This window comes from Pan troglodytes, chromosome 7 (genome assembly GCF_028858775.2).
Source record: "Pan troglodytes isolate AG18354 chromosome 7, NHGRI_mPanTro3-v2.0_pri, whole genome shotgun sequence".
Lineage (NCBI taxonomy): Eukaryota > Metazoa > Chordata > Mammalia > Primates > Hominidae > Pan > Pan troglodytes.
This window is the reverse complement of record NC_072405.2, coordinates 16586774-16612040: the sequence shown is the minus strand read 5'-3', so window position 1 is coordinate 16612040 and position 25267 is coordinate 16586774. Positions and strand designations below refer to the sequence as shown.

At 52.3% G+C, this 25267-nt stretch overlaps 1 protein-coding gene across 1 annotated transcript; it reads left to right on the top strand.

Annotated features, from left to right (window-relative positions):
• The first annotated feature begins 5336 nt into the window (after nt 1–5336).
• Nucleotides 5337–24417, top strand: RP1L1 (RP1 like 1). Its single transcript, XM_016959005.4, has 3 exons — nt 5337–5958; nt 12300–12441; nt 15524–24417. Exons 1-3 carry the CDS (start codon nt 5350–5352, stop codon nt 22408–22410), a joined length of 7638 nt encoding a protein of 2545 aa, XP_016814494.4. The 5' UTR covers nt 5337–5349; the 3' UTR covers nt 22411–24417.
• Nucleotides 24418–25267: the final 850 nt, after the last annotated feature.

Below are 25267 nucleotides of genomic sequence, written 5' to 3'. Positions count from 1 at the left end.
GGCACCTGGATGGTTCAGAAGCAAAATGTTGGAGCCTCCTCCAATGCATTCTACCTGCCCGCACCTGAAGAGGCCCTGCCCTGTGTGGGAGGTGGGTTGGGGGGGCGCCTTTATCGCTCAGTCATGAGGCTTAGCTGGGCAGAAGCCCCCTGCCTATGGAGCATCTCACAGCTCATCTAGATGCTTCCCCTCCCACTCCCCACCCCCACCCCATGGGCTCCCCACTTGACCCCCAGCTGGGCACAGAGTGGAGAGCAGGGACCACACCCCACACGCACCCTCCAGCCTGGCCCCCTCTTCCCTGTGTCTTTCCTCCCAGCATTTCCTCGCATCCCGAAGGCCCAGGTTCCTGGACTCACGCCCCAGGTGAGTGGCACTGGAGGAAGAGCCTTCTCCCTCCTGGGAGCTTCTGTGACCCTGTAGGTGGCCTGATTCCTGAGATGGTGGAGAGTTGCTTGGTGCAGGTAGGGTGTTCTCTCTCTGGGCCCGGCCTGGCGCCCATGCAGCATGTTTTATTAAGAGGTCAGGACTTCCCCTGCTCCTGCTTGGAGGAGAAACCTCATGATTTTGAAAGGAGGAAACCAGCAAGGGGAAAAGTGACTGATATGCGATTTTGCGTATCAGCTGATTGTTCACCCTCAGTCTAGCTTCTGAAGGCCGGTCTTGAATGTAGGAATGCAGTGATTGTCCCCTGTCATCCACTGGACAAATTGGGGGATCTGACAGGAGCCTCAGCTCCCAACCCCTCCCAGGCTTCTTCCTAATTCAGAAACCCAGCTTCAGAGTCACTGAAGGTGAGGTGCTTGCTGTTGTCACTCTCTGGGGCCCACATGTCAGTGGGGCTCTTCCTGCTCTACAAGACAGAAACCCCAACTCAAACCCACTCAGCCAAGGAGAGAATTGTCGGCTCGTGGAACTGAAAAGCCCAGTTTTCCAGGCCGGGTTTTGAACACGCCGACGCAGGGATGGCAGGTGTCCGGCACCCAGAATGGCTTTGCTCCACCCTGACTCTATGGCAGCTGATCCCAGCTTGCAAGAAGCCTCCGACCTTCTCCTCCCAGCCTTCCATCCCAGCTTGCAAAAAGCCTCCAACCTTCTCCTCCCAGCCTTCCAACACCACCCAGCTGGCCAGAGAAGACCCCAGGGCCATATCTATTTGCTGTGGTCCTAATTTCTTCCTAGAGCCAGAGAGGCTAATCCCTAAGTTGTTTTTAGGCTTCAGCTCAGGAGTCTCTGCATCACCTCCTCCAGGAGGCCTTCCTTGACCTGCACTGCCATTCCTTTTACTCTGCATTCAGTCACACCCAGTGTATATTGTGGTGTATGTGTGAGTGTGTGTGTATGTACACACATACACATCAGAACATTTGTTATTGTGTGTAGGAGCGTGTCTATTTGTCACACTGGAATGTGAAGTTTCTGAAGATCGGTGCCATGTCCTACTAATGGTTGCATCCCAGGATGCCACACAGAGCCTGATGCAATAGATGCTCAGAAATCTTTATTGGCTACATGAGAGGACTGGAAGGTGATGCCTCTTCCAAGAAGAAAACCTTCCATGTTTGCAACTTCCTTCCCCATGGCTGCAAGATAAGGTCATACTGGGGACAAGACAGTGCTGAAGACACAGTGATGCAGGGATATGGAGGTGCTGGGGACATGGTGATGCCGGGGACATGGAGGTGCTGGGGACATGGTGATGCCAGGGATGTGGAGGTGCTGGGGACATGGTGGTTCTGGGACATGGTGATGCTGAGGACATGGAGGTGCTGGGAACATAGTGATGCTGGGGATATACATGGTCATTTTAGTGGCATGATGATGCTGAGGGACAGGGTGACAATGAATCACAGCAATGTTGGGGACATGTGGTACTGTGCTGGGGACATAGTGATGTTGGGGACATGGTGACTGTAAATGCATATGATTCTAGGGACATGGTAATGCTGGAGACATGGAGGTCCTGGAAACATGGAGGTGCTACAGACGTGGCTTTGCTGGGGACATGGCAATGCTGGGGACATGATGATTCTTGGGACATGGAAGTGCTGGGGACGTGGAAGTTCTGGGGACATTGAAGTACTGGGGACATGGAGGTGCTGGGGACATGGTTGTGCTGGGGACGTAGTGGTCCTGGCTTCATGGTGGTTCTGGGGACATGGTGACTCTGAAGGCATGTGGTGGGAACACGGTAATGCTGGGGACATGGTAATGCTGGGTTCACGGAGGTATTGGGGACACGGAGGTGCTGGGGACATGGTAATGCTGGGTTCACAGAGGTATTGGGGACATGGAGGTGTGGCTTCATGGAGGTATTGGGGACATGGAGGTGTGGCTTCATGGAGGTATTGGGGACATGGAGGTGCTGGGGACATGGTAATGCTGGGTTCATGGAGGTATTGGGGACACGGAGGTGCTGGGGACATGGTAATGCTGGGTTCACGGAGGTATTGGGGACACGGAGATGCTGGCTTCATGGAGGTATTGGGGACATGGAGGTGCTGGGGACATGGTAATGCTGGGTTCATGGAGGTATTGGGGACATGGAGGTGCTGGGGACATGGTAATGCTAGAGGAGATGGTCATTTTGGGGACATGGTGATGCTGGGGGACATGGTGACACTGAAGACATGGTGGTGTTGGGCACATGGTAATGCTGGGCCATGGAAGTGCAGATGACATTGTGATGGTGAGAACATGGTGGTGCTGGGGACGTAATTGTGGTGCTGGGCACATGGCACATGGCGATGCTTGGAACATCGTAATGCTGGGAACACAGTGATGCTGAAGACATCATGGTGCTGAGGGACATGATGACACTAGGGACATGGCAGTGCTGGCAACATGGTGTTGCTGGGGATATAGTGATTCTAGGGGAAATGAAGCTGGATGATACAATAATGCTAGGACATGGTGCTGAGAGACACAGTGACACTGGGGACAAGGTGGGCTTCATTTCTTTGGCTCCCTCAGCGTGAGCCAGATGGATGCTCACAGTGGCAGGTGCAAATGAAAAGATGCTGGAAGAAGGGCTGTCCCACAGCAGCGTCTGGGGGAAGTGCTCCAGCCCCACAGGAAGGTGAGCCGAGGGCAGGGAAGAGCAGCTTCAGGGGATTAAATGTTGTGCAGGAGGAGGTGGCCCAGCTAATTATAAAGCTTGTGTCAGAGATGAGGGCAGATTATCAGGTCTTTTTCTGCACCACGATTTTGAAAAAGGTAGAAGAGTTCTTTCTCTTGGGACAGATGGGGCTACGTGGAGAGGAGGGTGAGAAGGGGAGATGGGGGCCCCAGCTACCCCAGAAATGGGCACAGTGGCCAGAGCCGGGGAGGACCACGGCTGCCCATGGCCTGTACACCAACGGGGGTCCTGGGCTGAGCCACCTGTAAGCTGGGACGACTCCTCGCCTCTGGTAAGTGCTCGGGGCCAGCTTCCAACAGGCCTGGCTCTAGGAAGCATCAGCTTGGCTCATCTGTGTGCATTTCTCAGCCCAACTCGGTGTAGAACACAGGACTGGAGCCCTGGGGAGCACAGGTTCTGCCTCCTGGGCCCTGGTGGAGTTGGCCAGAAAGGACGCAGGCCCAGATGTGGAAACTGTTGGAGAAGCCGCACTGAAGATGGGGTTCCCCAGGTTTTGGGGGCTGAATAAAACTCTGCAAAGGAGGAAAGCGAGGCAGGGGCCGCAGAACAGGGGCCATATTGCAGGAAGCCCTTTGAGCCAGGCAGCCCGGTGCGAATGGGGAATTCCCATGTGAGCAAGAAGCAGGAGGTGAGGTGCCCAGAGCAGGCGTGGCCTCCTGGGCTGGGAAGAGCACAGAAAAGCACAAACGGCCTGTGCAGCCCTATGTGAAGCTCCTCTCTGGGCGACAGTAGGAGCAGGAATGGACTGTGGGAGACTAGCCTTGACCTCCCACAGCAGCTCTGAGCCCCCATCTCCCATGATGGCAGCAGTGGCTGGGATATTCACCTGTAGGGTTTATCATGCACCTTGCACAGACTTCAGGGGAATGTGAGAGGCAGCATCGTGTTTATGTGAAAGCAAACCTCAATACGTAATGAAGACACACAGCTTCAAACAGTGGCACCCCCTCTGGGTTAAGGACACAGAGCTCCAAGTCTCCCTGTCTGTACCCCTGTCCCTGCGTGGCTTGAAACCCATGCCTTCCACTTCAGCCCTCTCACCCAACATCTGGAGAAGGGGGAGTCCGAGGAGGCGAGAACCCCCAGGGGCCACATAGGGAGACCTCATGAGCAGGGCTGTGCTGCCCGAGCCTCCCGAGTCTCCGTCCAGCCTTCGTACCTCTGTGTTTCGTGGTCCTCTCTTTACTTACCCACCTCCTTAGAGACAAACCGCTAAAATACTATTCAAAAAAGTTCAAGGTTGGTGGAAGTGGGCAAGAGAAACAAGAGGAAGGAAAGAAATAAAGATTTCTTGCTGGGCGTGGTGACTCCTGCCTGTAATCCCAGCACTTTGGGAGGCCGAGGTGGGTGGATCACCTGAGGTCAGGAGTGTGACCAGCCTGGCCAACATGGCAAAACCCCATCTCTGCAAAAATACAAAAATTAGCCGGGTGTGGTGGCGTACACCTGTGATCCCAGCTGCTCAGGAGACTGAGGCATGAAAATCGCTTGAACTCGGGAGGCAGAGGTTGCAGTGAGCTGAGATGGCACCACTGCATTCCAACCTGGGCAACAGAGCGAGACTCTGTCTCAAAAAAACAAAAAAAATTGATTCTTGCTCAGTGTCAGGTGCTTTCATGTCTAGACTCATCTAATGATCATAACCACTATGCAGTGTGGCTATGGCTGCATTTTACAGATGGGGGCCACCAAAGTCCAGATTGCATCTTCACTTTCTGGGCCACACAGGAATAAGTGGTGGGGCTGGGATTTTTTTTTTTTTTTTGAGACAGGGTCTTGCTGTATTGCCCAGGCTAGAGTGCAGTGGCATGATCGTGGCTCACTGCAGCCTTAACTTGCCAGGCTCCAACCATCCTCCCACCTCAGCTTCCCAAGTAGCTGGGACCACAGGTACACACCATCCAGCTAATTTTTGTATTTTTGGTAGAGATGGGGTTTTGCCATGTTGCCCAGGCCAGTCTCAAACTCCTGAGCTCAAGCAATTCACGGGGCTGGAATTTGAACTCAGATCTGTCCCATGCCCAACTTTTGTCCTTCCTTCTGTTCCATCCAAATAGATTCACTTGCCTCTCCATAGTGGAGTGGAGCACATTTGGGGTGGGCAGGAAGCACCTCTATAAAGAAGGGAAGAGACAGGAAATGCCAATCCCCCAAGCTGCCCTCTGACCCCTCTTCCTCTGCCCTGTTACAGCTGCCAGAGCCCCCACACCATGAACAGAACCCCGAGGGATGCCCAGGCCCCAAGCCACCGTGAGTGCTTCCTGCCCTCTGTGGCTCGCACCCCCTCGGTCACCAAGGTCACGCCAGCCAAGAAGATCACCTTCCTCAAGCGAGGGGATCCACAGTTTGCTGGGGTCCGCCTGGCCGTTCACCAGCGCGCCTTTAAGACCTTCAGCGCCCTCATGGACGAGCTCTCCCAGCGCATGCCTCTCTCCTTTGGGGTGCGCTCTGTCACCACACCCCGGGGCCTGCATAGCCTCAGCGCCCTGGAGCAGCTGGAAGATGGAGGCTGCTACCTCTGCTCTGATAAGAAGCCCCCCAAGACCCCCAGTGGACCAGGCCGGCCACAGGAGAGAAACCCCACTGCTCAGCAGTTGCGGGATGTCGAAGGCCAGCGTGAAGCCCCAGGAACCTCCTCCTCCAGGAAGAGTCTTAAAACCCCCCGGAGGATACTGCTGATGAAGAACACGGACCCTCACCTCCAGCAGACTGTGGTTCTCAGTCACAGGAATACTAGGAACCTGGCCGCCTTTCTCAGCAAAGCCTCAGATCTCCTGCGCTTTCCTGTGAAGCAGTTGTACACGACCAGCGGGAAAAAGGTAGGCTGTTGGGGTCTGACGGTTCCTTGAAAAGGTTCTTTAGATCTCAGGTCAAAATACTCACATGGAAGAGGGAGATTATTCCTTAAAAAGAGGCATTTGATTGCCCTGCTGCTAATTAAAGGTGAACAGCATGGAGACACTCAGTCAAGTCAATGAATCAACAAGCAGCTGTAATTCACGTTTTTAGGTATATTTAGAGAGCATGCAGTAAGTGGCAGGCATTGTGCCTTGTGTACTCTTTTTTTTTTTTTTTGCTTTGTTTTTTTTGAGGTGGAGTTTAACTTTTGTCACCCAGGCTGCAGTACAATGGCATGATCTCGGCTCACTGCAACCTCTGCCTTCTGGGTTCCAGTGATTCTCCTGTCTCAGCCTCTGAGTAGCTGGGATTACAGGCATGTGCCACCATGCCTAGCTAATTTTCTAGTTTTAGTATAGACAGGGTTTCTCCATGTTGGTCAGGCTGGTCTTGAACTCCCAACCTCAGGTGATCTGCCCGATTCGGCCTCCCAAAGTGCTGGGATTACAGGCATGAGCCACCATGCCCAGCAGCCTTGTGTACTCTTATTGTTGTCTTATCCAATAACCTATTATTGCAGGGGTTCAGTGCAGGAAACAAACTACTCAAGTTACCTTAAGCAGAAAGTGATTTAATACAAGGCATTGGAGGGCTTCATCTTTGGGCAGCCAGAGAGTGAATTGGAAGCTGGGTCTGCAGGAATGGCTCCCAGCACGTGCAGGAAGCTACTGCCTCTGCTGGAAGCCACTATGATTATTGAGTTCAAGGACACGCATGAATGTAATTTTTGCCTTTCCAGGTTCTGCCGGACATGAATTTCCACCAAAGGTGGGCAGAATGGAGGATGGAGGTTGACTGACTTAATTCACAGTCTCCTCAAGATTCAGTCCTGTTGCTACTTAACATCTGTATGCACCATTCCACCAATACTTCATAAATATCATATCACTGGGCACAGTGGCTCACGCCTGTAATCCCAGCACTTTGGGAGGCTGAGGCAGGTGGATCACCTGAGGTCAGGAGTTCGAGATCAGCCTGGCCAATAGGGCGAAACCCTATATCTACTAAAAATACAAAAATTAGCCAGGTGTGTTGGCGCACACCTGTAATCCCAGCTACTCGGGAGGCTGAGGCAGGAGAATTGCTGGAATCTGGGAGGCAGAGGCTGCAGTGAGCCAAGATCACACACTGTACTCCAGCCTGGGTGACAGAGCCAGACTCCATCTCAAAAAAAAATCATATGATAACATCATTACAAAAACTTGATTATAAACATCAGCTACAGCAGCCTGCACTCATGTAGTAACAGAGATCTCCCTCCTACAATCAAAAACACGTTCACCTTCTCCCCACAATCGCATTATCACTGGACCCTTCGTCTTCTATGCTGTGACAACCTCACCTTGATATCATCTATCTCAAGGTCTACTTAGGTAGTCCAGCACCATCAAAGTACCCTATGTTAAGTAGTATAGGAAATAAAGAACAAAGGAAAGGGAAATTGATTAATATGTATACCTAGCAGAGCTATGAAAAAAATTAGGCTATCTACTGCAAGGCCTTCATTGGTGTTTAAAGCTTCTTTCCACTCTCCACTCCCTGTTCCTCTGTCTCCCACCAGCACCTCAGCTGATTATGCTTATGTACTCAGCAGAGTGACCGAATCATATTCCTGAGGGGTCTGAGCCCTTGGGGTTCCTCACTACATGGGCCGTGGTATTGTGTTCATGTTTATCCCTGGACATGACAGCCAATGGGCTGCATGGGTAATAGATGTCTTCCTCCCTATCCCATTGTGTAATAGTAGCCCTATTTCCCCCTTAGACAATCAGAACCAGCCACCCCAGCCAACACAGAACTTCCTTGTTGCCTATTGGTTCATTGTCATGAGAAGCCTTGTATGGCCAAGGTGACCGTCTCAGCTTTCAGCTCCATGGGGCCACTGTTGTATCTTCCTTTTTTTTTTGAGACAGAGTCTCACTCTTGTCACCCAGTCTGGAGTGCAGTGGCGCGATCTCAGCTCACTGCAACCTCTGCCTCCTGGATTCAAGCAATTTTCCTGCCTCAGCCTCCCAAGTAGTTGGGATTACAGGCATTCACCACTATGCCCAGCTAATTTTTGTATTTTTAGTAGAGATGGAGTTTCACCATGTTGGCCAGGCTGGTCTCGAACTCCTGACCTCAGATGACCCATCTGCCTTGGCCTCCCAAAGTGCTGAGACTACTGGCGTGAGCCACCGCGCCCAGCCCACTGTTGTGTCTTCTAAGGGGGAACATTCTCCCTTGGGTCCTGAGACCTCCAAACCCATGCCATAACCCATGCAGCTTACTTCTATCCAAAGAACCAATTTTATAGTAAAAGAAGTGAGACCCTGGACTAACATCCGTGGAATTCACTGTATAGCTTGCAGACACCAAAACTGCTGGGATGGAAAGCAAAATGTTTCCAGTGAGGTCACAAGTGTAGTAGACTAAGATACAGGTATCTTAGTCGCCAGAGAAACAGCACTATGTTTCAGCTGCCATTTCAGAGCACATATCACTGTATCAGCCATACTTCAGTACAGGAAACAGAATCCTCTCTCAGCATCTTTTTTTTTTTTTTTTTTTTTTTTTTGAGATGGAGTCTCCCTCTGTCACCCAGGCTGGAGTGCAGTGGCATGATCTTGGCTCACTGCAACCTCTGCCCCCTAGGTTCAAGCGATTCTCCTGCCTCAGCCTCCCCGAGTAGCTGGGACTAAAGGCACCTGCCACCATGCCCAGCTAATGTTTTGTTGTTGTTGTTGTTTGTTTTGGGTTTTTTTTGGTATTTTTAGTAGAGATGAGGTTTCACCATGTTGGCCAGGCTGGTCTTGAACTCTTGACCTCAGGTGATCTGCCCACCTTGGCATTCTAAAGTGCTGGGATTACAGGTGTGAGCCACTGTGCCCAGTCCTCTCTCGGCATCTTAAGCAGGAAAGAATTACACTCAGAGGGTTTGATGCTTAGAGATTCAGTGAAAGGCTGGAGGAGCACAGGCTGGGTTCCTGGAAAAGATTCCCAGAATGTCACAAACCAACCTGTCAGGGATGTCTAGGAAATGAGGAAAGTGGGTTTTGGGGAGTTGCCTCTGGAATGACTGAGCTCTGAATTACTCCACCATTGCTGAGATCCCAAATGGGAAGATGATGGGTACTAGAACAACGAGGGCATCTTTTGATGTCTCAGTGGCACATGCTTCTCTGCATCTTTGACTTCCTTTTGCTTGTGGCAAGAGTCAGGAACAAAAGGAAGATGGCCTGTGCTTCGCTGCCACGTTCCATGCCCTGTTCAAGTGCATGTTATTAGTGGGACTTATTTCGCATTTAGATCCCAAGCTGCAAGGGAGTTCAGGAAATGGGCTGGGGCTGGCAGCTTTCTAAACTCTGCAGTACTGGGCCAGTTATGGTGGCTCACACCTGTAATCCCAGCACTTTGGGAGGCCGAGGCAGGTGGATCACTTGAGGTCAGGAGTTTGAGACCAGCCTGGGCAACATGGGGAAACCCCATCTCTACTAAAAATTTAAAATTAGCCAGGCATGGTGGTGCGTGCCTGCAGTCCCAGCTACTGGGAAGGCTGAGGCAGGAGAATCGCTTGAACCTGGGAGGTGGCAGTTGAACCTGAGAGGTGGAGGTTGCGCCACTGCACTACAGCCTGGGTGACACAGCGGGACTCCATCTCAGAAAACAAACAAAGAAACAAACAAAAAAACACGAAAACCAAAACAAACAAAGAAACCTCTGCAGTACTGGAAAGCATACCAGAAAGAGAGTGGGATAGAAGCAGCTGGTATGGGGCATAGCATTCACTACACAAACTCACAAGGTAGCTGATATTACTATTATTAATTTATTAATTACTATTATTAATATTTGAGACAGGGTCTGGTTCTGTTGCCCAGTTTGGAGTGCAGTGGCCCAATCTCAGCTCATTGCAGCCTCGACCTCCTGGGCTCAAGTGATCCTCCCATCTCAGCCTCCCAAGCAGCTGGGACTACAGGCACATGCCACTATGCCTGGCTAATTTTTTTGTTTGTTTGTTTGTTTGCTCTTTGTTTTTGAGATGGAGTTTCACTCTGTCGCCCAGGCTGGAGTGCAGCGGCACGATCTTGGCTCACTGCATCCTCCGCTTCCAGGGTTGAAGCAATTCTCTGCCTCAGCCTCCCAAGTAGCTAGGATTACAGGCGTCTACCACCACGCTCAGCTAATTTTTTTTTTCTTTGTATTTTTAGTAGAGATGGGGTTTCACCATGATACCCAGGCTGATCTCAAACTCCTGGGCTCCAGGGATCTACCCACCTCGGCCCCCCAAAGTGCTGAGATTACAGGCGTGAACCACTGCATCTGGCTGGTAGCTGATATTATTATCCCCTTGGGACAGATAAGAAAAGTAAGGCACAGAGGTTAAGTAATTTGCTTCTAGTTGCGTGGCTGGCCAATGAGAGAGCCAACATCAATGCTTGGAAAATGAAAAAGAACATGCTCTGTGCTTTAAAGATGGAAATACATCCCCAAGCATTGCTAATTACAACGTAATGCAAGGATGCTTTTGAGTTAGTGGCATTACCGTGGACTAGCATGTGCCACATAAACAGACAAATGAGACGAGGTCCCTACCTTCAGTTAGCTACAGTTTAGTGGGTGCGATGATGGGGAGAGAGCTGGCATAACATGAGTGAACTGGAGAAAAAGACTTAGGATATTTTCACCTAGACTTATTGTAGAGCTGTGAGAGTTTCTGTAAATATAACGACCTCATTTCTCCCCAAGAAGGACTGTGACATGATTATCAACTTTCAGATTCCCTCCTGGATAGTCATTCTTGAAAATGCTCCTTTTCCTGTAGATTTTAGACTTCTACCTCTCCCTAGGAATGGGAGCATCATTTAGTCTTCAATTTTTTTCTTCTTCCCTGGAGAGTTTGATTGCCTAGAAGCATGGCTACATCCATGAATTGATAGACTTGGGTCATGTTTGCAATTTTTGATGGACCAGGAGTCCAAATCAAAGAAGAAATGGACCTCGTCATTTAAAACAAACTTCTAGGCTGGGTGCGGTGGCTCACGCCTGTAATCCCAGCACTTTGGGAGGCCGAGGCCGGCGGATCACGAGGTCAGGAGATCGAGACCATCCTGGCTAACACGGTGAAACCCTGTCTCTACTAAAAATACAAAAAATTAGCTGAGTATGGTGGCGGGCACCTGTAGTCTCAGCTACTCCGGAGGCTGAGGCAGGAGAATGGCATGAACCCGGGAGGCAGAGCTTGCAGTGAGCCCAGATCGCGCCACTGCACTCCAGCCTGGGTGACAGAGCGAGACTGCATCTCAAAAAAAAAAAAAAAAAAAAAAAAAAAAAAAAAAAAAAAAAAAAAGAAACAGAAAAAAACAAAAACAAAAACAAACTTCTAATTACCTAGGCTGAAAGATCTGGTGCACAACAAACTTCTATGACATTTTTTGCGGAAGAGAATGTAATATTCCTTCTTTTTTCTTTTTTTTTGTTAATGAGCATACCCTTATAATTTTAGAGAATGAGAAAGAACATGCTCTGTGCTTTAAAGATGGAAATACATTCCCCAGCATTGCTCATTACAATGTAATCCCATCAATAGTGCAAACCCTCAGATCTGCAGGGGCTTCTCGGTCCAAGGACCGGTTTCCTGGAAAGGAATTCTGCAGTGACATGGCCTGCCCTGAGCCCAGGAGTGCATAGGGGACATTCTGATGGGTCTGGGGAGGGTCAGGAGCCCAGAGACCATTTTAGGAGTCTGGAAGGGAAGGCGTCCCTGCAGGAAGAGTGGTGCCTAGCCCCTCTCCCCTCCCCTTGGGCAGAGGCAACAGACTCAGATTGTACCAGAAAACACAGATCAGGCAGCACAGAGTCTCCTTCATTTGGGAAAAGAATGAGAGAGTGAATCGGGCCCCGCTGTGGGAGCTGGAGGGCGTGCTGCTCCAGCTGCTTCAGGGAATACATATTCTGGAGGGTGGACATGTGGGCAGAAATGCGGCCTACAGAAGTCTTTTGCAGCAGGGGCATCCAGAATGCCCTTTGATCACAGGCCTCACGCCTGGTGGAGGGAGGGGTATAGCTAGAGCGGGAGATCATGGTGGTGGGACCTCAGCCTCCAGCTAGTGATAGAGGCGTTATGGGGAGTGGATAAGACCCCTCCTTGGACCAGGAGTCTGGGGTGAGATGTGCAGAAATCAGGACAGGGCTGGTGAGACTTGATCCTTCCTTCCCCAGGCCTCAGGGTAGAGGGGTTTCTGCAGCCCAGGCCTCCTGACCCTGCCCGCTCCTCCCTCAGGTGGACTCGCTGCAGGCCCTGCTGCACAGCCCCTCTGTGCTGGTGTGTGCTGGGCATGAGGCCTTCAGAACCCCAGCCATGAAAAATGCCAGGAGAAGCGAGGCTGAAACTTTATCTGGGCTGACTTCAAGAAACAAAAACGGTGAGTTGGTTTTTGGGTTTCCCCCATCTGATTTGCACTGCATGGTGGTTCAGTAGGGCTGAGTGGATACCCTTCCAGGTAATTCAGGAAACTTCCCTTTGGCCCCAGATCTTGGGTATCCCAGTCATTTTGGGATCTCTCTTGCCTCTTCCTCCTTCTCAGTACTGTCAATCTTACTTGGGTTCAACATTTGACCAAGATAGGAGAGGGCAGTGCTTAGTATATAAAAGGAACAGAGGCTGGGCATGGTGGCTCATGTCTGTAATTCCAGCCGTTTGGGGGCCCAAAGCGAGAGGATAGCTTGTGTCTAGGAGTTGGACACCCGCCTGGGCAACATAATGAGACACTGTCTCTAAAAAAAAAATACAAAAAAATAAGCCAGGCATAATGGCACATGCCTACAGTTTCAGCTACTTGGGAGGCTGAGGTGGGAGCATCCCTTGAGCCTAGGAGGTTGAGGCTGCAGTGAGCCATGATCGCACCACTTCACTCCAGCCTGGGTGAAAGAGCAAAATCCTGTCTCAAAATTAATAAATAAATGGAACAGGGATTAAGAGATCTTGAACTTAAAGTTTCTAGAATCTAAAATAAATTTTATTAAGAGCCACAGGCACAGAGGCTCACACCTTTATTCCTAGCAACTTGGGAGGCCAGGACAGGAGGATCACTTGAGCCCAGGAGTTCAAGACAAGCCTAGACAACAGAGCAAGACCCTGCCTCTACCACAAACATCAATAAGTAATGAACAAATTAGCCAGGCATGGTGGCGCATACGTGTGGTCCCAGCTACTCAGGAGGCTGAGGCGGGAGGATGATTTGAGCCCAGGAGTTTGAGACTTGAGTGAGTCATGATCGTGCCACTGCTCTCCAGCCTGGGCAACAGAGACCCTGCCTCAAAAAAGAAACAACTACAGTGGCCATGACATCATGGCAGCAATGGGCCGTGTGCCTGGCGTTGCATCCTTTCAGGGTCACGATGGTGTCAGGCAACATTGGTGGCCTGCATGGGGGTCAAAAGGACTAAAACTAACCATGACCACAGATTATCCGTCCATACATACAAACAACCATATATCCAGCCAAAGAGCCACAGTCTGGACTATGTTATTTTTTTAAAACTACACACACTTATTTTTAAAAGCACAATTAACAAATGCAGTCTGATGATGGAAAAATTTGGTGAGTAAACAAAGTACTATCCTTTGTGAAAAGCTCAGAAACACCAACAAGCACAGGCTCGGTGATCACTGTAGGTCAGGTGCTGGAGGCCCAAGGGACAGGCTCGGTGATCACTGTGGGTCAGGCACTGGAGGCACAAGGACAGTTTACTCTGGGTCCCTCCCTGGAGGAGTGTCCAGTCTCATTTGGTCCCTGTGGAGGGCCAGGACTGGGCAAAGCCATCTTCTGCCCAGATGTGCACCTGGGGTTCTTTTGCTGGCCATATGCTCAGCCTCTGCTAGCCCTACCCTTTTGCCACATGTTGGCTCAGGAGATGGAATTTGTTTTTATTTATTTATTTTTATTATACTTTAAGTTTTAGGGTACATGTGCACAACATGCAGGTTTGTTACATATGTATACATGTGCCATGTTGGTGTGCTGCACCCATTAACTCGTCATTTACATTAGGTATATCTCCTAATGCTATCCCTTCCCCCTCCCCCCAGGAGATGGAATTTGAAAGCACTTGGGGGCTTCATTCATTTGTTCTTTCTTTCTTTTTTTTTCCTTCCTTCCTTCCTTTCTTTTTTCTTTCTTTTTTTTTTTTTTTTGACGACAGAATCTTACTCTGTCACCCAGGCTGGAGTGCAGTGATGCGATCTAGGCTCACTGCAACCTCCGCCTCTCGGGTTCAAGTGATTTTTGTGCCTCAGCCTCCCGAGTGGCTGGGATTACAGTCTCCCACAACCACGCCCAGCTATTTTTTTGTGCTTTTAGTAGAGATGGGGTTTCCCCATGTTGGCCAGGCTGGTCTTGAACTCCTGACCTCAGGTGATCCGCCTGCCTCGGCCTCCCAAAGTGCTGGGATTACAGGCGTGAGCTATCACGCCTGGCTCATTCTTTCTTAGAGCCACTCCTTTGCATCCTTAGCAGCCCTTTCTCTCTTCTTCATGGCTGGGGTGCAGGCTTGACTAGCAGGACCTGAGATGGTTCGCCCAGGTCCTTCCCTGCAGCCATTTATCAACCAGGAGCTTGATGAGGGTTAGGGTGATAAATCACCACTAATAATCACAGAGAATATAACAGTTTACAGTCAGGGTCATATGCAGCAGTTTATTGATTTCACCTGCTGTGCTGGGTGTGGGCATGAGGAGGGCCAGGAGCAAGCTCTGGGCACTGCCACTCTGCCTGCCAAGTCTGCCATCTCTCGAGAGCCTACTATGTGCTAGCAAATATAAAGGAAGTTTTATATGCACAGCCATGCATCAATACGAACCGAACCAATCAATATTATTATGCTTATTTTACGGTTCAGAAAACAGGCTCTGCCAAAAACTACGCAGCTAGTAAGCAGCAGAGTTGAGATTGAATTCAGACTGAAGTTCTCCTTGTTAGACAATGCCAGTTCACAGACTGGTAGCTCTGTGGATGGTCATTCTAGAATAGCTCTGCCCTTATCATGCTTTTTTTTTTCTTTTCTTTTTTTAATGGTCTTGCTCTGTCATCCAGGCTGGAGTGCAGTGGTGCATAGCTCACTGCAGCCTCCAACTCTGGGACTCAGGGGATTCTCCTGCCTCAGCCTTCCGAGTAGCTAGGAAGCTGGGACTGTAGGGGCATACTACCATGCTTAGGTAATTATTTTTTTACTTTTTTTTTTTTTTTTTTTTGTAGAGATGGTGTCTCACTAAGTTGTCCAGGCTGGTCTTGAAACCCTGAGCTCAAGCAGTCCTCCCGCCTCGGCCTCCCAAAGTGCTTAGATTACAGGCCTGAGCCACCGCGCACAGCTGTCACCATGCATTTTGGAGGCAGTGGTGATGTTGAGGTCGTGGGAGGCTCATGACTGTTTTATTCCTTTACCCTGATGCTGCCCCCATGGCTCACAGTCTTTTCTTCTTTTCTTTTCCTCTTCACTGCGTGCCAGGGAGCTGGGGGCCAAAGACCAAGCCGAGTGTGATCCATTCGCGGTCTCCACCAGGCAACAGGCAACGGCTGCCAGAAAGGCCTAGTCCTAGCAACCCCCCGGTGGGCCCTGCTCCCGACAGGCACCCTCAGGACACGCCAGCTCAGTCGGGCCCACTGGTGGCCGGCGATGACATGAAGAAGAAGGTCCGCATGAATGAGGACGGCAGCCTGTCCGTGGAGATGAAAGTCCGCTTCCACCTGGTCGGCGAGGACACGCTCCTATGGTCCCGGAGGATGGGCAGGGCCAGCGCCCTCACGGCAGCCAGTGGGGAAGACCCCGTTCTGAGGGAGGTAGACCCCCTCTGCTGTGTGTGGGAGGGCTACCCTTGGGGCTTCTCAGAGCCTGGGGTGTGGGGACCCCGGCCCTGCAGGGTGGGATGCAGGGAAGCCTTTGGCCGAGGCGGGCAGCCAGGGCCCAAGTATGAAATCTGGACGAATCCCCTGCATGCCTCCCAGGGAGAGAGAGTGGCAGCTCGGAAGAGGTGGGGACTGGCCCAGCACGTCCGCTGCAGTGGCCTGTGGGGCCACGGGACTGCCGGGAGGGAGAGATGCAGCCAGGACAGTGCCAGCCCAGCCTCCAGCACCGGCCTCCCCGAGGGCTCGGAGCCAGAGTCCTCCTGCTGCCCCAGGACCCCGGAGGACGGGGTGGACAGTGCCAGCCCCTCTGCCCAGATAGGGGCTGAGCGGAAAGCTGGAGGGAGCCTGGGTGAGGACCCCGGCCTATGCATAGATGGAGCAGGGCTGGGCGGCCCAGAGCAAGGCGGCCGCCTGACACCCAGGGCCCGGAGTGAGGAGGGGGCTTCTTCGGACTCGTCAGCCAGTACCGGCTCTCATGAGGGATCCAGCGAATGGGGTGGGCGGCCCCAGGGCTGTCCAGGCAAGGCAAGGGCCGAGACCTCTCAGCAGGAGGCCAGCGAGGGAGGCGACCCCGGTTCTCCAGCCCTGAGTCTTTCATCTTTAAGGAGTGACGACCTGCAGGCAGAGACGCAAGGACAGGGTACCGAGCAGGCCACGGGAGCGGCTGTGACAAGGGAGCCTCTGGTTCTGGGCCTTTCCGGCTCCTGGGACTCGGAAGGAGCCTCTTCCACCCCTTCCACCTGCACTTCATCCCAGCAGGGGCGGAGAAGGCACAGAAGCCGGGCCAGTGCAATGTCCTCACCCAGCAGCCCTGGCCTTGGCCGAGTGGCCCCGAGAGGCCATCCCAGGCATTCTCACTACCGCAAGGACACCCACAGCCCACTGGACTCCTCTGTAACCAAGCAAGTGCCGAGGCCTCCTGAGCAGCGAAGGGCCTGCCAGGATGGCTCAGTGCCACGATATTCTGGAAGCTCATCGAGCACCAGGACACAGGCCTCTGGGAACCTGAGACCTCCCTCCTCAGGATCTCTTCCTTCCCAGGACCTTCTTGGAACCAGCAGTGCCACTGTCACCCCTGCAGGCCACTCGGATTTTGCTTCTGGAGTCTCCCCGCACAATGCTCCCTCTGCCGGGTGGGCAGGGGACGCGGGGTCCAGGACATGCTCGCCGGCCCCCATACCACCCCACACATCCGACTCCTGCTCAAAATCTGGGGCTGCCAGCCTGGGGGAAGAGGCCAGGGACACGCCTCAGCCCTCCTCAGCCTTGGTTCTGCAGGTTGGACGGCCTGAGCAAGGGGCGGTGGGCCCCCACCAAAGCCGCTGCTGCTCACAGCCTGGGACGCAGCCGGCCCAAGAGGCCCAGCGGGGACCCTCCCCTGAGGCTAGCTGGCTGTGTGGCAGGTACTGTCCCACCCCACCCAGGGGGCGGCCCTGCCCCCAGAGGCGCTCTTCCAGCTGTGGGAGCACCGGCAGCAGCCACCAAAGCACTGCCCGGGGGCCAGGTGGGAACCCGCAGGAGGGGACATGCCAGCCAGGCCCCACGCCACCCCCAGGCCGCAATTCAGGGGCATCAAGGAGAAGCAGTGCCAGCCAGGGTGCGGGATCTGGGGGGCTGTCCCAGGAGAACACCTTGAGGAGTGGGGGAGGCCCCCAGGGGCAGGAGGAGGCCAGTGGTGTGTCACCCAGCTCTCTGCCCCGCTCGTCTCCAGAGGCTGTGGTCCGCGAATGGCTGGACAACATTCCAGAAGAGCCCATACTCATGACATATGAGATGGCGGACGAGACCACAGCTGCAGCTGGGGGTGGCCTGAGAGGCCCCGAGGTGGACCCTGGGGATGACCATTCTCTGGGAGGCCTGGGGGAGCCAGCTGAGGCGAGACAGCAGTCCCTGGAAGGGGACCCCGGCCAGGACCCAGAGCCAGAGGGAGCCCTCCTGGGGAGTAGTGACACTGGTCCCCAATCAGGAGAGGGTGTCCCCCAAGGGGCAGCTCCAGAGGGAGTTTCCGAGGCCCCTGCAGAGGCCAGAGCAGACAGAGAGGCCCCAGCTGGCTGCAGGGTGAGCCTGCGGGCACTTCCTGGCCGGGTGTCTGCCTCCACGCAGATCATGAGGGCGCTGATGGGCTCCAAGCAGGGCCGGCCCAGCAGCGTGCCCGAAGTGTCTAGGCCCATGGCCAGGAGGCTCAGCTGCTCAGCCGGGGCCCTCATTACTTGTCTGGCCAGTCTGCAGTTATTTGATGAAGACCTTGGGTCTCCTGCCAGCAAAGTGAGGTTCAAAGACTCCCCTCGGTACCAGGAGCTGCTCAGCATCTCGAAGGACCTGTGGCCAGGATGTGACGTTGGGGAGGACCAGCTGGACTCAGGCCTCTGGGAGCTCACATGGAGCCAGGCTCTGCCAGACCTTGGGTCCCATGCCATGACGGAGAACTTCACGCCCACGTCCTCCTCTGGTGTGGACATCAGCAGCGGCTCTGGAGGCTCAGGGGAGAGCAGCGTACCCTGTGCCATGGACAGCACCCTGGTGCCACAGGGGACAGAGCTGCCCCTGAAAACCTCCAACCAGAGGCCTGATTCCAGAACTTCTGAGAGCCCAGGGGATCTGGAAAACCAACAGCAGTGTTGTTTCCCAACCTTCTTGAACGCCCGAGCCTGCGCTTGTGCCACCAATGAGGATGAAGCAGAAAGAGACAGTGAGGAGCAGAGGGCGAGCTCGAACCTGGAGCAGTTAGCTGAAAACACAGTGCAAGAAGAAGAGGTGCAATTAGAGGAAACTAAAGGAACAGAAGGAGAAGGGCTGCAAGAAGAGGGGGTGCAGTTAGAGGAAACTAAAACAGAAGAAGGGCTGCAAGAAAAGGGGGTGCAGTTAGAGGGAACTAAAGAAACAGAAGAATGGCTGCAAGAAGAGGGGGTGCAGTTAGAGGAAACTAAAACAGAAGGGCTGCAAGAAGAGGGAGTGCAGTTAGAAGAAACTAAAACAGAAGGGCTGCAAGAAAAGGGGGTGCAATTAGAGGGAACTAAAATGGAAGAAGGGCTGCAAGAAGAGGGGGTACAGTTAGAGGGAACTAAAACAGAAGGTCTGCAAGAAGAGGGGGTGCAATTACAGAAAACTAAAGAAACAAAAGGGCTGCAAGAAGAGGGGGTGCAATTAGAGGGGACTAAAACAGAAGGGCTGCAAGAGGGGGTGCAATTAGAGAAAACTAAAACAAAAGGGCTGCAAGAAGAGGGGGTGCAGTTAGAGGGAACTAAAGACACAGAAGGGCTGCAAGAAGAGGGGGTGCAATTAGAGGGGACTAAAACAAAAGGGCTGCAAGGAGAGGGGGTGCAGTTAGAGGGAACTAAAGAAACAGAAGGGCTGCAAGAAGAGGGGGTGCAATTAGAGGGGACTAAAACGGAAGGGCTGCAAGAAGAGGGGGTGCAATTAGAGGGGACTAAAGAAACAGAAGGACTGCAAGAAGAGGAGGCGCAGTTAGAGGAAACTAAAGAAACAGAAGGAGAAGGACAGCAAGAAGAAGAGGCGCAGTTAGAGGAAACTGAAGAAACAGGAGGAGAAGGGCTGCAAGAAGAGGGGGTGCAGTTAGAGGAAGTTAAAGAAGGGCCAGAAGGAGGACTGCAAGGAGAGGCTCTTGAAGAGGGTCTCAAAGAGGAAGGACTTCCAGAAGAAGGAAGCGTCCACGGGCAGGAATTGTCAGAGGCCAGCTCTCCGGATGGGAAAGGCTCCCAGGAAGATGACCCAGTCCAGGAGGAGGAAGCAGGAAGAGCCTCTGCCTCTGCAGAGCCGTGCCCCCCAGAGGGCACAGAGGAACCCACAGAGCCCCCTAGTCATCCCAGCGAGACGGACCCAAGTGCCAGCGAGAGTCAGAGTGGCTCCCAGCTTGAGCCTGGCTTGGAAAAGCTGCCCGGAGCCACCGTGATGGGCCAAGAGCACACGCAGGCCCAACCCACCCAGGGGGCTGCAGAGAGGAGCTCTTCAGTGGCCTGCAGAGCAGCTCTGGACTGCGACCCCATCTGGGTGTCCGTGTTACTGAAGAAGACGGAGAAGGCCTTCCTGGCCCACCTTGCCAGTGCGGTGGCTGAGCTCCGAGCCCGCTGGGGCCTGCAGGACAATGATCTGCTGGACCAGATGGCGGCTGAGCTGCAGCAGGACGTGGCCCAACGCCTCCAGGACAGCACCAAGAGAGAGCTCCAGAAGCTCCAGGGCCGGGCGGGGCGGATGGTGCTGGAGCCTCCAAGGGAGGCCCTCACCGGGGAGCTGCTCCTGCAGACCCAGCAGCGCAGACACCGTCTCCGGGGCCTGCGAAACCTCTCTGCTTTCTCGGAGCGGACCCTGGGCCTGGGGCCCCTCTCCTTCACCCTGGAGGACGAGCCAGCCCTCGGCACAGCCCTGGGGAGCCAGCTGGGCGAGGAGGCGGAGGGGGAGGAGTTCTGTCCCTGCGAGGCCTGCGTGAGGAAGAAAGTGAGCCCTATGTCCCCCAAGGCCACAATGGGGGCAACCAGAGGTCCCATCAAAGAGGCCTTTGACCTGCAGCAGATTCTGCAGAGGAAGAGGGGAGAACACACTGATGGGGAGGCAGCAGAGGTGGCCCCTGGCAAGACCCACATGGACCCCACGAGCACTAGGACTGTCAAGGGAGCTGAGGGAGGGCTGGGGCCGGGGCTGAGCCAGGGGCCTGGAGTGGACAAGGGTGAAGATGGCGAGGGGAGCCAGAGACTCAACAGAGACAAAGATCCCAAACTCAGGGAGGCAGAGGGAGATGCAATGGCTCAGGGGAGAGAAGGGAAAACCCACAACAGTGAAACCAGTGCGGGCAGTGAGCTGGGGGAAGCCGAGCAGGAGGGAGAGGGCATAAGTGAAAGGGGAGAAACTGGGGGTCAAGGATCTGGGCATGAGGACAACTTGCAGGGTGAAGCTGCGGCAGGAGGTGACCAAGATCCAGGACAGAGTGATGGGGCCGAAGGCATAGAGGCCCCGGAGGCTGAAGGGGAGGCCCAGCCAGAGTCAGAAGGTGTAGAGGCCCAGGAGGCTGAAGAGGAGGCCCAGCCAGAGTCAGAAGGTGTAGAGGCCCCAGAGGCAGAAGGGGAGGCCCAGCCAGAGTCAGAAGGTGTAGAAGCCCCGGAGGCAGAAAAGGAGGCCCAGCCAGAGACAGAAAGTGTAGAGGCCCTGGAGACTGAAGGGGAGGACCAGCCAGAGTCAGAAGGTGCAGAGGCCCAAGAGGCAGAAGAGGAGGCCCAGGAGGCAGAAGGGGAGGCCCAGCCAGAGTCAGAAGTTATAGAGTCCCAGGAGGCAGAAGAGGAAGTCCAGCCAGAGTCAGAAGATGTAGAGGCCCTGGAGGTTGAAGTGGAGACCCAGGAGGCAGAAGGGGAGGCCCAGCCAGAGTCAGAAGGTGTAGAGGCCCAGGAAGCAGAAGAGGAGGCCCAGGAGGCAGAAGGGGAGGCCCAGCCAGAGTCAGAAGGTGTAGAGGCCCAGGAGGCAGAAGAGGAGGCCCAGGAGGCAGAAGGGGAGGCCCAGCCAGAGTCAGAAGTTATAGAGTCCCAGGAGGCAGAAGAGGAAGTCCAGCCAGAGTCAGAAGATGTAGAGGCCCTGGAGGTTGAAGTGGAGACCCAGGAGGCAGAAGGGGAGGCCCAGCCAGAGTCAGAAGGTGTAGAAGCCCAGGAGGCAGAAGAGGAGGCCCAGGAGGCAGAAGGGGAGGCCCAGCCAGAGTCAGACGGTGTAGAGGCCCAGGAGGCAGAAGGGGAGGCCCAGGAGGCAGAAGGGGAGGCCCAGCCAGAGTCAGAAGGTTTAGAGGCCCCAGAGGCAGAAGGGGAGGCCCAGCCAGAGTCAGAAGGTGTAAAGACCCCGAAGGCAGAAGGGGAGGCCCAGCCAGAGTCAGAAGGTATAGAGGCCCCGGAGGCGGAAGGAGAGGCCCAACCAGAGTTAGAAGGTGTAGAGGCCCCGGAGGCTGAAGAGGAGGCCCAGCCAGAGCCAGAAGGTGTAGAGACCCCAGAGGCTGAAGGGGAGGCCCCGCCAGAGTTGGAAGGAGAAACTCAAGGTGAGAAAAAGGGGAGCCCTCAGGTCAGTCTAGGAGATGGCCAATCTGAGGAGGCTTCTGAAGGCAGCAGCCCAGTCCCTGAGGACAGGCCCACTCCACCCCCTTCCCCAGGTGGAGACACTCCCCACCAAAGGCCAGGCTCCCAAACAGGCCCTTCCTCCTCCAAAGCATCCTCTCGGGGCAACTGCTGGCAGAAAGACTCAGAAAATGACCATGTACGTGGAGACACAAGGAGCCCTGATGCCAAGTCCATGGGGGCCCCTCATGCAGAGAGGAAGGCCACCAGGATGTATCCAGAAAGTTCTACTTCTGAGCAAGAAGAGGCCCCTTTGGGCTCAAGGACTCCAGAGCAGGGGGCCAGTGAAGGCTATGACGTACAAGAGGACCAGGCACTCGGAAGTCTCGCCCCCACCGTGGCAGTGGGCAGGGCAGACGGCTTTGGCCAAGATGACTTAGATTTCTAGACAAGATCAAGCTACAAAACAATCACGGGCTTCGGAGCTCTGTTTTTATTCATATTTTTTCTACAAAACTGAGCAACGTTCAGTCCACTGGAGACGTCCACAGTACATGGACAAAGACCAAGGACTTGCCAAGGACACAGCCCATGCCATGCTGTCCTGGGACTCTAAGTCCAGAAGCTTCAGAGAGCTCTGTGGCCCGTCCCACACGCAGTGTGAAGAAAGGGGGGTCTGCGGATCTGCCCGGTTATCGGAGGTCAGCCCGGCTCCCATTTATTTGTCTGCAGAGCCCGAAAGATGGAACTGATTGGAAAGGCTCCAGTTTAGCTTTTGTTTGTGGGTTTGTTTTCTGCTAGCAAGTGTTTCTCTCTGTCTTTTCCCTATTGATCTCCTGTTACTTTTCTCCTTGGCTTCTGCTGGCACTCACCTCATTTGACTTTGAGGTGCTTTTTTTCTAGTCTTGAATATATTTGATGACTCTGCAGAAATACTTGGGCAAAGCAGGTAACTTCAGAGTCATTGGATAAAGTTTGTTCTCAACCCCAAAGTCCAAGTTGTTTTTCCTTAATTGATACTTTTTGTAATGAAAAAATGGAAAATGCAAAAAAACGCAGAAAGGAAGAAATAATCCTGTCACTCAGAGACTTCTGTTTGCAGTTGAATGTATTTCCTTCTCCTCCTAACCATTTTACAGTTGAGATGATTCTTTATATATATATTTACATATGTTTTAAAAACTTAACAATGTAAGGATTTCCCCTGTTTATCTCAAAATCATCATAAACCTATCTCTTAACATTATTCATAAACCTGAATAATGTGCCGTTAACGAGTATATTGAATACTTTCTCATTTTCCTATTTTTGACCTTTTAGATGGTTTCCCTTATTTTGCTTTTAACACTTTTTTTTTTCTTGAACTTCTGATTAATTCCTTAGGGTAGACTCCCAGGCATGGAATTACCAGGCCAAAGGATATCAACATTTTTAAGGCTTTTGATATCCTGCAGCCAAACTGTTTTTTCTAAAGATCTGTACTCACGGTGAGAGTATGATCAGTGTTTGGTGTTGTCATTAAAACTGAAAAATCATTTGCAAATTTCATTGGCAAAAAAATAGTATCTTATTTTAATGCGGTACTATCTTAGATATATATTTGATAACTAATGAAATTAAAATTTTTTCTAGGTTTTAAAAAACTATTTGAATGTAAATGATGTGTGCATGCTTTTGACCCATTTTTCTACTGAGATCCCAGCTTTTTTTTATTTTAATGAATTGATTTGCCTGTGCCCTTTATAAATTTTTTTAAATTCTATTTCTCATTTGCAAGATTTTAAAAATGCCCTCTCTGCACACCCTTCAAAAGCAGGGCTTAGACTGAGCCACATGCAGGTAGAGAGCTCCTGGATGGGGTAGAATGTCTTTGACTGGTTCTCACTGGCTTTCCCGCATATACCAGAGCATTCATTTTGTGGCATCCAGATGTATTAAAATGGAGTCTGTGCTACAATGACAGGTACTGCCCCCAGTTATCTAAATGTATCCACACAAAGCAAAGGTTGGGTATCTGTTGTCTGTACATGTCTGCAGTCTTCTATCTACAAATGGAGATGTTATTTAAAAATTCTGACATGTGCCAGGCATAGTGGCTCACGGCTGTAATCCCAGCATTTTGGGAGGCCGAGGCGGGCAGATCACCTGAGGTCAGGAGTTTGAGACCAGCCTGGCCAACATGGTGAAACCCCATCTCTACTAAAAATACAAAAATTAGCAGGGCCTGGTGGTGCATGCCTGTAATCCCAGCTACTCGGGAGGCTGAGGCAGGAGAATCACTTGAACCCAGGAGGCGGAGGTTGCACTGAGCCAAGATTGTGCCACTGCATTCCAGCCTGGGTGACAGAGTGAGACTCTGTCTCAAAAAAAAAAAAAAAAAATTGACATGTTTTAAAAATGTTCTGCAAAGGTGATTCCTTAAGGTGTTTACAATAAAAGCATAATTTTATATAAATGTAAACTATGATATATTTGGGGGGTAGTGTTTCTTCATATTGGATGAAGGGCTGGTGAAGAATTACACTCACAAGTCACATGTCAATCAGAACTGGCATCTTAGCTAGAAGCCCCCAGTGGAACAGATTGCACTGTGAGCTTGTTCTGGAAATGGTGACATGCAGGGGCGTGCAGCACTTGTCACCACTACTGGCTGGCATGAAGCATCCACCGGGCACCTCTTCTGTGATTTGAAGTCCCCATTCTTTCTCTGAGAGATGCTCCAACCCCTTTGTTTCACTCCCTGCCCCCCCTGCCCCAATGCTAGTGACAGCCAGTCCTGTCCCTGTCACTTACTGACCTGGCACCTCATTAAAATGGCATTGTCCATCTCTAGTTAACAGCATGCAATGAAAAGAGCATGGGACCTGGAGCTGAAGGACCTGGGCTGAAGTCCCAGTGATCCCAACTCAGTTTCAGCATCTGCGAAATGGGCTAAATGATGTTTTCCTCACTGTAGTGTTGAGAAATAGATAATATGAAACTTTATTACACACATGGTGGGGATAGATGCATATTTTAATTATAACTGCTAAGTATTCAGTGCCTACAATGTGTCACGTATCATACTAGACTCTTGATATAAATGATCATTTGTGAGATTTAAACTTCTCAACACGTCTGTGAAATAGGCAAGTAGGTGTTCCATTTCACAAATGGAGAAACCGAGGCTTGGAAGAGAGACAGACTTGCCCAGACTCACACAGCTAGTTAGGAACAAAGCCAGGATTTAAACTCAGATATTTCAGACTCCAAATCCACATCTTCCATTGTATCATAATTTTTCTTTTTTGTTTTGATTTAGATCC

Coding starts and splice junctions, on each gene's coding strand:
- RP1L1 (XM_016959005.4), top strand. CDS start 5,350: ATGAACAGAACCCCGAGGGATGCCCAGGCCCCAAGCCACCGTGAGTGC. Junction 5,959..12,299: donor ACACGACCAGCGGGAAAAAG/GTAGGCTGTTGG, acceptor CTCCTCCCTCAG/GTGGACTCGCTGCAGGCCCT. Junction 12,442..15,523: donor GACTTCAAGAAACAAAAACG/GTGAGTTGGTTT, acceptor ACTGCGTGCCAG/GGAGCTGGGGGCCAAAGACC.